This window comes from Quercus suber, unplaced genomic scaffold (genome assembly GCF_002906115.3).
Source record: "Quercus suber isolate HL8 unplaced genomic scaffold, Cork oak 2.0 scaffold_817, whole genome shotgun sequence".
In the NCBI taxonomy this organism is placed as follows: domain Eukaryota; kingdom Viridiplantae; phylum Streptophyta; class Magnoliopsida; order Fagales; family Fagaceae; genus Quercus; species Quercus suber.
The window spans coordinates 170,081-183,884 of NW_027070247.1; the positions used below are offsets into that span (position 1 = coordinate 170,081).

Below are 13,804 nucleotides of genomic sequence, written 5' to 3' on the forward strand. Positions count from 1 at the left end.
AATTTATAAGAAAAATTGTATTATTTTCATTTTGGTATGACAAAATTTATATTTATAATTTATAATTATTCCTATATTACATTTATGATTGTTCTTATAATAAATAAAAATATGTTTACAAAATACATTACTCACTATTAAATTAGTTTAAATTTTAAAAATAATAATAATAAAACTACCATAAAAATAATTATCACGTGCAATGCGCGGGTTTGCGGCTAGTAACCAAATAAAGACTAGAAAAAATTGCATTCTACTCATTATGGTTGTGCAAAATGGACACTCTCTTAATTTTTTCACTCTATTTTATGCGGACAATCTTTTTGTATTCTAAGTGAAACTCTATAGCCAAAAGTTTTCAAGAAATTTAAAATACTGCCCAATTAAAAATCTTAACACCAAAAGCTTTAAAAATTTATAAATAATTTTTTATTTTATATTGCAATCATTTACAAAAATTTATAACATTAGTTTCTCAAAAAAAAAATAATTATAACATTAATAATAAACGCGGTGTCACACGTTGTGTTTACATTATATAACTTAAAGTAAGCATTACACATCGTATGATGTGTTTTTGTCATATGACATATTATAAGGAGGGCACTGGGTAGGAGGGAAATTCTCCAATACTTAAGTCAGTAAAGAGACTTTTCCCATCAAAAATAAAATTTTAAGAGACTTTATGTAGAGAGGAGAAAAAAGACGTAATTCTAAGGTTATTTTTTCATACCCGCTTTGGTGATTATCCCATTTAAAGGAAAATTCTTCAATACTTAAGTCAGTAAATAGACTTTTCCCCTCAAAAAAATTTAAAGAGACTTTACGTAGAGAGGAAAAAAAGATGTAATTCTAATTTCTAAGGTTATTTTTTTCATACCTACTTTGGTGATTATCCCATTTAATTCACCCCCTTAGTTCAATTGTACACTGAACTTCAACGAGGGTAGGTAAGTATGAAAGAACTTCCATATGGTGAAAGAGATGACTCTATCTGTCGAGGCTCAACGATGGGGCTTTTTGCGCCCTTGTTGACCTAACATGTCACTCATCCGAGTTGCCATGTCACTAGCCCGAACTATTAGTCTAAGTGAAATAATTAACATAGTTTGCTATTAGTCTAAGTGAAATTTTATGATTAAAGTTTAAAGAAATTTAAAAAACTATTGGCAAAAATGCAAAACTGACCCTTTAATTTTTACTGTTTTTCATTTCAGTCTTCTAACTTTCAGTTTTGTCAATTCAATCCTTTAACTTTTAATTTTTGTCAATTCAAGGCTCTGTTACAGCTCAGTTAGTGTTGCCATTAGATATGCTCGAAATGACGCCGTTTTGCCCTCTTTCTTTTTCTTTTTTTTTAATTTTATAAAGTTAGAATTAAAATAAAATAAGAAAAATCTGAAAAAAGAAAAAAAGAAAAAAAAAAAACATTTGATGCTCGGGTTAGTGCATAAAGAGGGTTTGAAACAGAGAGTATTCATCTTAAAACAGAGAGTAAATTAGATAAAACTACAACGTTTGATGCTCCTATAAATCTAAGTTTTAATTCTCAATAGAAAAAGACACCAAACACATAGCAATTCATTGTTATGCTACTACCCAAAAAAAACATACTAAAAAAACTAGGTTTTCATCACTTACCCAAAACTTGGCCAGAGCCGGAGCTGGAGCTACGAAGTACACCCATCACCAATTCAGAACTCCATCACCGATTTAGTCAATATATGGATTCTTGGTCTAAATTTCTCGGCCTCAATCTTTGCAAATCGATCTTCATCAGAACTCAATCACCGATTATGTCAAACCGATTCATAATATCTCTGCAAATCGTTCTTAAACAGTTAAACCGAATCAAACGGACTCAATTTCCTACTCGGTCTCTCTCTCTCTCTCAATCTGACATAGTTTCCCCAATTACTCTAAGTTAGGGATTTGGGTAAGGTGATTTCTTTTTTTCTTTTTTTATTCAGGGAAGGGGAACGACGACGTTGTCCCTTAATGTGTGTGTGTGTGTGTTTTTTTTCCCGATTTTTCTTATTTTATTTTAATTCCAAGTTAAATGAGAGAGAGAGAGAGAGAGAGAGAGAGTAAAACGGCGTCGTTTCAAGCATATCTAACGGCAACACTAACTGAGTTGTAACGGAGTCTTGAATTGAAAAAAAAAATTAAAAGTTAGAGGACTGAAATGAAAAACAATGAAAGTTAAAGAGTCAGTTTTGCATTTTTACCAAAACTATTTCAAGAAATACAAATAGAGTCGTTATTTAAAAAAAAAAAATTAATAAACTGCTAAAATTTTCTGTTTTGATGAAAGTTTGGTCTTACCTTATTTGGCATCATTTATCATGCCATTTTTCCTGTATGTTTCCTCTATACCTTTTTTCAATTGCACTTTCAAAGTTGCAAACTATGCATTCATGGCAGGAGAACGTCTCTCCTCCATAACATTATACTTCTTTTTATGTTAAACAACCTTCAAGTTGTTCAATAAACAAAGGTTCTGATCTCCAAGAGGCAATAGCAGTGACTCATGGCTTTAGTGGGATGCATGACAGTCTCGCACACGGTTCACATTTCATATATAACTAAGGTCCATATCTTAATCCAATGAAACAAAATCCTCTCAAGTGTCAACTCTATAAATTATGGCCTAAAAAAATTTCCAAGCTTTCTGGCTCCACCAATTTCTATCAAATTAAATAAAACCTGATTTACGTGTCTTAAGACTCTCAGTCCGCACATATTAATAGACAGGTTTGAAAATGAATGTTCTGAACAAACAAAAATAGGCACGAGTAAGGAACACTCTGACCAAATAATTATGAGTTAGAATTGTCACGAACGTGAACTTAATTATTGTCAAATAGGTCAGGTCCTGAGTACAGTATTAAGATTGAACCATAAGTCAAGCAAATATATCATTATAAAATTATCCAGTAACACTATCCCATGCGAAAGTTAAACATATATTTGTAATAATTTTTGAGTTACCTTAAGGGACAGTTTATGCTGGCGGCTCAGTTCAGAATAGTCATCAAATTGTTAACTGCAAGTCTGCAATGCATTAACTTCTAAGGAAAATCAGAGCTTGTGACGTGAGAGTACACTATTGAATTTACATCTGTTAAATAGTAGCTGTTAATATCTGTTGTAGTGTTGTAGTTTCTGTTGTAGTTTGTATCTGTTGCTTATGGTTTGTATATATATGTAAGTGAACTACAAGTAGTTTAGTACTAGCCTAGTATAATAGTTATCATACGGCTGTCGTTTATAGTTAGTTAGATTAATGAGTTAGTTACAGTTAGTTATTTTACTGTTTCTTTCTGTTTTCATTTTCCCGCCTCTGTTCTCCTTATATAAAGAACAGAGTGTTCCAAGTTGATATATAATTTTCATTTCACAAGATTCATATTGTCATATCTCTCTCTCTCTCTCGGTGTATGTGTTTTCCTCCATTGATGAATCTTTGGAACTTGTATGAATTCAATATGGTATCAGAGCTGAACTAGTTTCAGAGATCATTCACTTCTGGTACTCTCTGATTCTTCCTAGTTCAATTACGTTTTTCTTGATTCTTTAATGCTTCATTCAGATCAACTAGAAATTTACCTTACTGTATTTCTGTTGATTCTTGCATTAGGATCATCATCTTTTAGGTCTTGATTTCCTTTGTGTGTTGAAATCTTGATCGTGTTTTTCTTGTTCATAATTGAAATTCCATTCTCAGGGTTTCAATTCCCTTTCTTTGATTTTAGGGTTTCCAATCATTTTTTTTTTAATCTGATCAAGATTGAGATCTAAATCTCGATTTCCTATATTTCTTGATCGATTCTCGAGAAAATTGGTTCTTGATTTCCTTTATAAATACATCTAGCTATGACTGAGAGTACATCAAGTGCCACTAATCCCACTGTCCAGACTTGGGAAAATACACCCAGTCCATATTTCCTATCTAGTGGAGACAATCCAGGAGTTTCTTTGGTGGTTCAACATCTCACCGAAGAAAACTATAATACCTGGAGTAGAGCAATTCTCATTTCTTTGGATGCCAAAACTAAATTGGGATTCATTGATGGCTCTATCTCCAAACCTCAGTCTGTTGATCACCCACATTACACAGCATGGTGTAAATGTAACAGTACTGTTCTAGCTTGGTTGTTTAATTCTGTTTCTAAGGATTTACAATCAAGTATAGTCTACTATAAGACTGCCAGGGATGTCTGGATTGATTTGCAAAACAGGTTTGGTCAAGGGAATGGACCTACAATCTTTGATTTAAGAAAGGAGATTAGTTCCTTGACTCAGGAGGACTTAACCATTAATGCATACTATGCCAAATTCAAAGGTCTCTGGGATGAATTTTCGAATTATAGGGCATGTACATGTGGTCATCAAGTTGAGGAATGTACCATGTCTTTTCTGATGGGGCTGAATGAGACATATACAGCTGTTCGAAGTCAAATTCTGTTGATAGAACCTGTGCCTCCTTTAAGCAAAGTGTTCTCCCTTTTATTGCAAGATGAGAAACAAAGAAAAGTAAGTGCTGGGAAAAAGGCCTTAATTGATACATCAGCAGCTTTGGCAGCTTTTGGGTCTAAATTTGGCAACACCAAGACCTTTGTTAAGTCTAAGAATGGCAGACCATAGTGCACACATTGTGGAGCCATGGGGCATGTTGTTGACAAGTGCTTTAAACTGCACGGTTATCCTCCTGGATATAAGTTCAAAAACAAAGGTAGTTCACCTTTTGCAAGCAATGTTGTTGCTGCTGAAGATCTCAGTGAACCTGTTGCTCTCACCAAGGCTCAATATCAGCAGTTGGTTGGTTTATTGAACTCCCAATGTCACTTTGGCACCCAAGCACCAACAGAAGCATGTTTGGACAATCCTCATCAAGTTGCCACCATCATTTCTCAGCCTTCAATGGATGTTCAGGCCCAAACCTTTTCAGGTTTTTGTTTTTCCCTTTCTCTTAAGCATTCAGTTTTTTCTTCCAGTGCAAATACCTCTCACATTAGCTCATTTGACTGGATTCTGGATAGTGGTGCAACAGACCACATGGTTCACTCTCTTCACTTCTTTACTTCCATTACTTCTTCTGTTCAAATTTCTGTTAGGCTTCCTAATGGTGAAATGGTTAAGGTAACCCACATTGGAACTGTTAAAGTCTCAGCAACCTTGACTTTAGAGAATGTTCTTTGCATTCCTAGTTTTTCCTTCAATCTTATTTCTATAAGCAAGCTGACCCAAAACCCATCTTGTTGTTGTGTTTTCCTTTCTCATTATTGTTTTCTTCAGGACTTACTGCATTGGAAGATGATTGGGTTGGGTAAGAGACATGGTGGCTTGTACATCTTGCAGTGCACTGATTCCTTCACCTTACCTCCATCTGTTTCTGAGGTTCTATCCAAATTGCCTTCCTTTTTCTGTAATAAGAATGTCAGTGTCAATGCCTGTCATCTTAACTCTTCTAATGATGTTGAGAATTCAAATAACAATGTTAGGTTGTGGCATTACAGATTGGGTCATCCATCTACACAAAGAATAGCTTTGTTGAAACATCTTGTACCTGACCTAACTTCTTGCAATAACAACAATTCTTTTGATTGTCTTGTCTGTCCATTGGCTAAGCAACATAAACTTCCTTTTCCTAAGTCCACAAGTGTTTCATTATCTTGTTTTGACTTAATTCATGCTGATATTTGGGGTCTTTTCTCCACTACTTCTTTGAATGGCTCAAGATATTTTCTTACTTTGGTTGATGATCATAGTAGATGTACTTGGGTTTATTTAATGAAACTTAAATCTGAAGCTTCTTCCTTGATTCAAATCTTTTATCAAATGATTCTTACTCAATTCAAGATGCCCATTAGGGTGATAAGGAGTGATAATGGTCCTGAATTTGCCATTTCTTCTTTTTATGCTGCACATGGCATTTTACATCAGCTGTCTTGTGTTGAAACCCTACAACAAAATGCTGTTGTTGAGAGGAAACATCAGCATTTGTTGAATGTTGCTCGGGCTTTAAGGTTTCATGCAAATTTGCCTTTAAAATTCTGGGGGGATTGTGTTCTTACAGCCACTTATCTTATCAATAGGCTTCCTAGCCCTCTTCTAGGCAATATGACTCCTTACCAGAAACTTTTGGGCCATTTTCCATCATATCACCATCTTAGATCTTTTGGTTGCTTGTGTTATGCTTCTACTTTAGCTAGAAACAGATCCAAATTTGATCCTCGAGCTAAGGCTTGCATATTTCTTGGATATCCCTCTGGAACCAAAGGGTACAAGTTGTATGATTTGTCTACTAAAACTACCTTCCTATCTAGAAATGTCATCTTCAAAGAGTCTATTTTTCCTTTCAAACATTGGTTGTCTAAATCTGTTCCTAGTCCTTTTACCTCTTCTCACAATATGTTTTCATCTCAGCCTTCCTTTTCAGAGTCCATTTCTCATATTTCTGTTGAGTTTTCTTTGCCATTCAGTCATGTTGACACTGCTGTTCCTCCTGATGAGTTCCCAGATCTTGTGCATCCTGATCTGGCCACTTCTCCTCCTGTTTCTAATACTCCACTTGAAAATTCTGAACTTCCCACTTCCTTACCTATTTTACCTGTTGTTAGAAAGTCAACTAGGCCTCATAGACCTCCTTCATACCTTCATGATTATCACTGCAATATGGTTTCAGCTCCTGTCATGCCTTCCCATGATTCCATTGTCAATCCAGGTATTTTATATCCACTTTCTTCCACTTTCTCTTATTCTAAACTGTCTACTGCACATAGAGCCTTTTCTGTTGCCTTGTCCACTACCAAAGAACCTTCTTCCTATGCTGAAGCTTCCATTGATCCCTTGTGGCAAGCTGCCATGAAGGCTGAAATTGAAACTCCTCAGGCTAATCACACTTGGGTGCTGACCAATCTGCCTCCTGGTAAGGTGCCTATTGGGTGCAAGTGGGTTTACAAAATCAAGCTTAAAGCTGATGGTTCCATTGAAAGGTACAAGGCTAGACTAGTGGCTAAAGGATTCAATCAAACTAAAGGTGTTGATTACTATGAAACCTTCTTTCCTGTTGTGAAGTTTGTGACAGTTAGGACTCTTTTGGCTGTGGCTACTGTGTTTGGTTGGCATTTGTCCCAGCTAGATGTCAATAATGCCTTCTTGCATGGGGAGTTGAATGAGGAAGTGTATATGGTTCCTCCTCCTGGTTTTGGCAGCAAGGGGGAGGTGTGCAAGCTCACTAAGTCACTTTATGGCTTGAAGCAGGCAAGTAGGCAGTGGTTTGCCAAGCTTTCATTCACCCTCATTGAACATGGTTTTATCCAATCCAAGTCAGACTATATATTCTGTATTCACCAAGACCAGCAAGGGTTCCATTATCATTTTGCTGGTTTATGTAGATGATATTCTAATAGCTAGCAACAATGTGGAGGCAGTCAATACATTCAAGGAGTTTCTGGATAACAAATTCAAGCTCAAGGATCTTGGTACCTTGAAGTTTTTCTTAGGTCTTGAGGTTGCAAGGACTGACAAAGGCATCAATTTATGTCAAAGAAAATTTGTTTTTGAGTTACTTTCTGATACAGGAATGCTTGCAAGTAAGCTTGCAAATGTTCCCATGGATCAATCTGCAAAATTTAGAAGTTCTATGGGAGAAGATGTTCCAGATCCATCTCTATACAGAAGAATTATAGGCAAGCTTCTTTATCTCACCTTAACCAGGCTTGACATTTGCTACTCAGTGCATGAACTGAGTCAGTTTATGAGTTCTCCCAAATTACCACATTTGCAGGCAGCCTACAAGGTACTAAAGTATCTTAAAAGGACACCAGGACAAGACTTGTTTTTATCAGCAAGCTCTGAATTAAAGTTAAAAGCCTATTGTGATGCTGACTGGGCGGCTTGTCCAGATACAAGAAGATCAGTTTCAGGTTTTTGTGTCTTTCTTGGTGAGTCTCTCATATCCTGGAAATGCAAGAAACAGCAAGTGGTATCTAGATCATCTGCAGAATCAGAGTATCGAGCAATGGCTACTGTCACCAGTGAGGTTGTTTGGTTGTTGGCCTTGCTTCAAACTTTTGGTTTAAATCATAATCAACCTGCCTCTATGTATTGTGATAGCAAGGCAGCTCTATACATTGCTGCCAATCCAGTATTTCATGAACGTACGAAACATATAGAGGTTGACTGCCATTTCATTTGAAGTAAGCTTCAAGATGGAGTGATTAAGACATTCCATATTCCTACAAGACATCAGATTGCTGACTGCTTCACAAAGGCACTTGGTTACAAGCAATTCTACTTCCTCTTATCCAAGATGAACCTCATCAACATTTATGGTTCATCTTAAGGGGGAGTATTGAATTTACATCTGTTATATAATAGCTGTTAGTATCTGTTGTAGTGCTGTTGTAGTGTTGTAGTTTGTTGCTTATGGTTTGTAAATATATGTAAGTGAACTACAAGTAGTTTAGCAGCAGCCTAGTATAATAGTTATCATACGGCAGTCGTTTAGTGTTAAGTTAGATTAAATGAGTTAGTTACAGTTAGTTATTTTTACTGTTTCTTTCTGTTTTCATTTTCCCGCCTCTGCTCTCCTTATATAAAGAACAAAGTGCTCCAAGCTAATACACTGAATTCATTTCACAAGATTCATATTGTCATATCTCTCTCTCTCTCTCGGTGTATGTGTTTTCCTCCATTGATGAATCTTTGGAGCTTGTATGAATTCAATAATATTTTTCTATAAATAATGTCTATCTCGAATTAAATCAATTTTCCTACAATTATTATTCATTTTCTTAAAATTAATGCCCATCCCAATTAGAAATCACTAGGTTTCTAACACAATTAATCTAGTTCATGAGTCAAACTCAAAACTCATTTGAGAAAGTTAGGCTAGCTTATATATGCCAACTTCGATTACTGAACAAAGTCACCAAATTATGCTTACACTGCTAGCAAGTGATAGAAGTAGGGCCACACTGGCTTAAAAAAGTCTTCAACCCTTAAAGAATTGAACTTTGTACATGACACAAACCGAGTCCATAGCCTATCATATCAAAGAAGAAAAAGTTTGTTATTCTGGACTTCTTTGCTTGGATAGTTGGATATAACAATAAGGAAGAGCAGCATCACCAATACTGTTTTATTGCACAAAGTCTGAACATATTCTGAAGACAACTGATTAAATATAAAGAACCCAAATATTCAGCACCACCCTATTTACAAATTTTCAGCATCACCGAAGTAACATAAACAATTCTATTCATCTCACAAACTTAACTTAAAAACCAAAAAAATAAAAAAGAAAGTGACAAGCTCTTTATTCATTAATTCGTTGATAACCTCGCTTAGGCATGTGGAGGAGGGCTGAGAATGTAACCGGCTTTCGGGTTAGTGTTTGGCCCCGGATCTGAATAATCCATCACTTCTGCAATCTCCCTTGATTTTCCTATAGTTTCCTGGACAACAAATAAACATTTACTCAATGTTCACTAAAGAAAAATAAAATAATTATTGAGTGAAACAACTATACAATTATTAGTCGTCTATGAAAAAGAGGAGGGGAAAAAAAGTAACTAACCTCTCCTTGAACAGTGGAATTATCTTCATGCTCAACCGTCTCCATCACTTTTCTTCCGAATCCTTAAAATTGACAACGAAAAGTTAAGGAAAAAGGAACCAAGAGACAAGACAAAAAATCCAACAGAAAATACTCCTAGGAAAAATGAAAAGCACAAAAAACTAATGCTACAGAAACATTGTAGTAGTACCATGAGAGAAGAACAGAACCAGGAGTGATGAAACAAGAAGAATCTTGAGAAAACAGGACCGACCCATTATTTCTTGCACGATTCTGGGAAATGGGTAGCTCCCAGATTTCTGAATCCAAGCTTTGATATATTGGATTTGGGTGTTGGTGTTGGTGTTGGTTCAGTAACCAGAGAATAGGCAGCTTTTTTGGAGTTTCCTAGGGAACTGATACGGCTTCAGATCCAACGAGAGGCTTTAATTGCGAAAATTAGTGCTTATTTAACAACACTGACAATTTGGCTGTACAGATAAGTATAAAGCTTAAGAAGTCAGAGAACCCATAATTAACGAGCATAAACTCAGAACAGCTATACATAGACGCTTTATGTACTCAGCCTTTCGAATACGGTAACTGCTTTTGTTTGTTTCGAAAACTACAAAGGTCTTTCCGAATATAGAATCTACTTAGAAAGGTGTAATTGTCAAATGAGAGAGAATCTTACTATTATCTAATTTTATTCGATTTTTATGAGGTTTCTATTAGTAATTAATTTTAGACTATTTGGGAGCCAGGAAGGTGAGTGATTTGCGTTAATTTGGATTCACCTAACACATAATCTAAAAGATTCTTGACTTTTAAAACTTTAGTATCATAAGGGATGAAAAAATTAGTCAAAATATTAATTTTTTTTTTTCATTTCACATAAATTTTTTTTTTAAATAGATTATTAATGAGTACTTTAAGAACACTCATTAACATTTCTCTTTAAAATTTTAAGTCCATAGGCCCATGGAATATAAGTTTTTGTTTGAGTACAAGAAGTTGTTGAATTTTACAAACTTTTAGGACTGCTTTAACCAGTTTTAGGTAAATATAATTGACTCTTGGGATTACATTTATAATTTTGACTTTTTTCAAGGGTAAATTTTTTTTTTTTTTTTTTAAAGCTATCATAGTATCACTTTAATTACATTTAACCCTCTAAACTATTGAAATGCATAATTGACCTCTAAAATTATAACTATGTTTTCAATGTCCCCTTTACCATTGTTTTTGTGTTAAATTTGACATAATTTAGCATTAAAATATCAATTTATCCATTTCTCCAAATTAGACATCTAGGGGTTAAATTAATCTTCTAGTACTAAATTATGTTAAAATTAATAGTAAAACATATGACAAGAGGATAATATAAGGTGTTTTTAGATTGGGGGATCAATCAACATGCATTTTGATAATTTAGAGGGATAAGAGTAATCAAGGTGATGATTTAGGGTTGAAAACTATAATTTGCCTTTAAAAGAAATGAGTGCCATTTAATACAAAAATCTTAAGTATTCCTTGATATATAAGCAAATTTAAAATTATGTTTAATTTGCGACATCCACTCATTTCTTCTTTTATTTCCTTCAAGCATTCGTTTGTTTTTGTTAATTTACTTTGTTTGTTGTGTAAAAGTTTATTTTTACCTTTAAAAAAATTGAAGCTTTAATGAACCTAAAAAAATAAACCGATAGAATTAATCTCATGGAAATGAAAATGAGAGTAAAATGTTGTTTTACAAACCATTTGAAGTTATAACTAGGGCTGTAAATGAACCAAGTCATTCATAAATAGCTCAGGCTTGATTCGATAAAAAACTCAATCATGTTTGCTTGTTTATAAACAAGCCAAGCTTAAACTTTAGTTTTAGGCTTGTTTAATAAACAAGTCGAGTCCTAGTAAAAAATATTATTCATGAATAAGCTCGTGAACACTAAGGTTCGATACAAAAGTAACAAAACAAATTGAGCATAGGCTTATTTATGAGTTTGGTAATGAAATTGATATGAGCTTGACAAGTAAACTCATATCCTTCTAAGATTTTAATTAATTATAAGTTGAGACCACTCATCCAAACCAAATAGGTTAGATAATAAACTTGATATAGACTTGATAATACTTGTGTTGGATTTCAAGCTCAAACATGATATTGAGCTTGAGTTTGGGCTAGATATAGAGCTCAAGCTTGAAATTTATTTGTAAGTTCGTATCAAGCTCAAGCCAAACTTGAACATTTTGCTTTTGCTGTCGAGCCGAGCTTGAACATTCATTACTTGACAAAACTCAGCTTGTTTACAGCCCTAGTTGTAACTTGTAATTTAAGCTTATTCTAGCTTTAAAAAAAAAAATTAAAAAAAAAAAAAAGTAAAGTTGTAAGCTTATTCAATTACTATCTCTTTTCACTATTTAAATTATACAAAGGAGAATATTGCCCTTTCATGGTTCGTTCGAGTTAAATAGAAGGCATACCCACCCTCCCCTGGAAGCACTCCCTACAGTTGCTCTTAAAAGTCAACTATCTCTAGCAATTGGACTAATAGAATAAAAAATAAAAAATAAAAATTTATATTAGAATAAAATTAATTAATTATTATTCAGACTTCGGATGCATCGTGTAGATTCGAGAGCTTAGCTCAAAATAAGTTAGGCAGAAATCAATTAGTTTTTTTGTTTATTTTCTCTCTTATAATCATAGTTTTCAGAACCGGACCGGACCGGGAGGTCGGACCGTGAAAACCGTGAACCGTGATGAAAACCGATTTTTTAAGCATAAAGAACCGGGCATATGTGGCAATTCCGTGAACCCCTAAAACCAGGGTTGGACTGTACGAACCGGCAAGAACCGTGCGGTTCAACCCTTTAGCAATTTTTTTTATTTTATTTTATATAAAAACAACTTAACACAATTTTATTCTACTTAATTATATTATCCATCTCTTACAAAAAATAAAAAATTATAATTAAAATCCTTCAAAGATATTCAACTTTATTTTAAAAATTAATCATAAATTTTAATGTTTTCATGGTTATTATTTTATTTTATTAACTTTCTTATTTAATTATTAAATATATGCTTGAAAATCATTAAATTTTCCTCACATATATAGATATATTAGTCAATTTTGCTAGTTTTATAAATTTAATATCTATATTAAGGCTTTAATTAATTATTAAATTAATTATGACGTCATTACGGTTCGATCCCGGTTCGACCTCGGTTCAACCTCAAAAACCTTGAACCTCTCTTTTTACGGTTCAATGAACGGTCCGGGTCTGAAAACCTTGCTTATAATGAGTGGGAAAGGACAATTCTAATCCAAAATTTTCATTTAAAGAGAACTGGATAATATCATAGAACAATTAGCTATAAAAAATAGTCAATAGTAAATTAATTAGCTAAAACAATTGAAATACATGGAACCACCAGTATTTTTTTTCCTATTTCTCAAGGACTAAATTATAAGACTCCAAAACAAAAGAGCTGTTGAAAATGCTACATGAAGAGCAACAAAGTTTTTTTGATTCGTGTCTAAGAATATTTATAAAAGCAATACTGAAAGAGCTTATTTTTGTTGAAAACTGGGAAAAGGTGATGGCGCAAATTCTTATTGATGAGTGCCTTAAGGGTAGAAGTCAAGAAATAATAAATATTTAATTATGAAATAAAATACACAATTTTCATATAAAACCTGTCAGTATTAATTTCATTGGTTAATAGGGTGTGCTTCTCTCAATAATTATTTATACATATTTTGACTTTTTTTTTTTAGAGAATTTTAATCTATGACGTCCGCTTCTAATGATAGCTTTTTATCTTCAGACCAAGACACCAATCAGTTTTTGGTGTAGGCACCCATGACTTTATTTTTAAAAATTAACAAAACAGCCTATCATATTATTCTTACTATTATTACATTATTATAATTAAAATTAATTCAGCTCCACAACATAGTGAGTGCACGTGGATCATGGGCAATATTTCAGTTTAATTACACTTCACGCACGTGAAAGTGTAAACTGTAAAGCATGCCGTTATGTGCTCTCGAAAGGAAACACCACATGTCACCAATAAAACAAACAGAAGTGTGAGAAATTTTAATTTACAGTTGCCAAGGATCTTAATTCTTTTTGCCTTTCAATTTTTTTAATTTGGCTTGGGATAATAAACTCATTATAAAAAGGGTGGGATAAAGAAATGTTCAAGTTGAGATAAGATTTTGCAAT

General features: G+C 33.8%; 1 protein-coding gene across 1 annotated transcript; it reads right to left on the reverse strand.

Annotated features, from left to right (window-relative positions):
• Positions 1–9,113: 9,113 nt before the first annotated feature.
• LOC111988955 (uncharacterized) lies at positions 9,114–10,115 on the reverse strand. Its single transcript, XM_065767523.1, has 3 exons — positions 9,777–10,115; positions 9,587–9,648; positions 9,114–9,464 (listed from the first exon to the last, which is right to left on the reverse strand). Exons 1-3 carry the CDS (start codon positions 9,841–9,843, stop codon positions 9,354–9,356), a joined length of 240 nt encoding a protein of 79 aa, XP_065623595.1. The 5' UTR covers positions 9,844–10,115; the 3' UTR covers positions 9,114–9,353.
• Between the last annotated feature and the right edge of the window lie 3,689 nt (positions 10,116–13,804).

Bases quoted from the DNA above. Each gene is read 5' to 3' on its own strand.
- LOC111988955 (XM_065767523.1), bottom strand. From the start codon at position 9,843: ATGGGTCGGTCCTGTTTTCTCAAGATTCTTCTTGTTTCATCACTCCTG. The intron at 9,649-9,776 runs GTACTACTACAA...GTCAATTTTAAG, and splicing joins GGTTCTGTTCTTCTCTCATG to GATTCGGAAGAAAAGTGATG. The intron at 9,465-9,586 runs GTTAGTTACTTT...TTTGTTGTCCAG, and splicing joins ATTCCACTGTTCAAGGAGAG to GAAACTATAGGAAAATCAAG.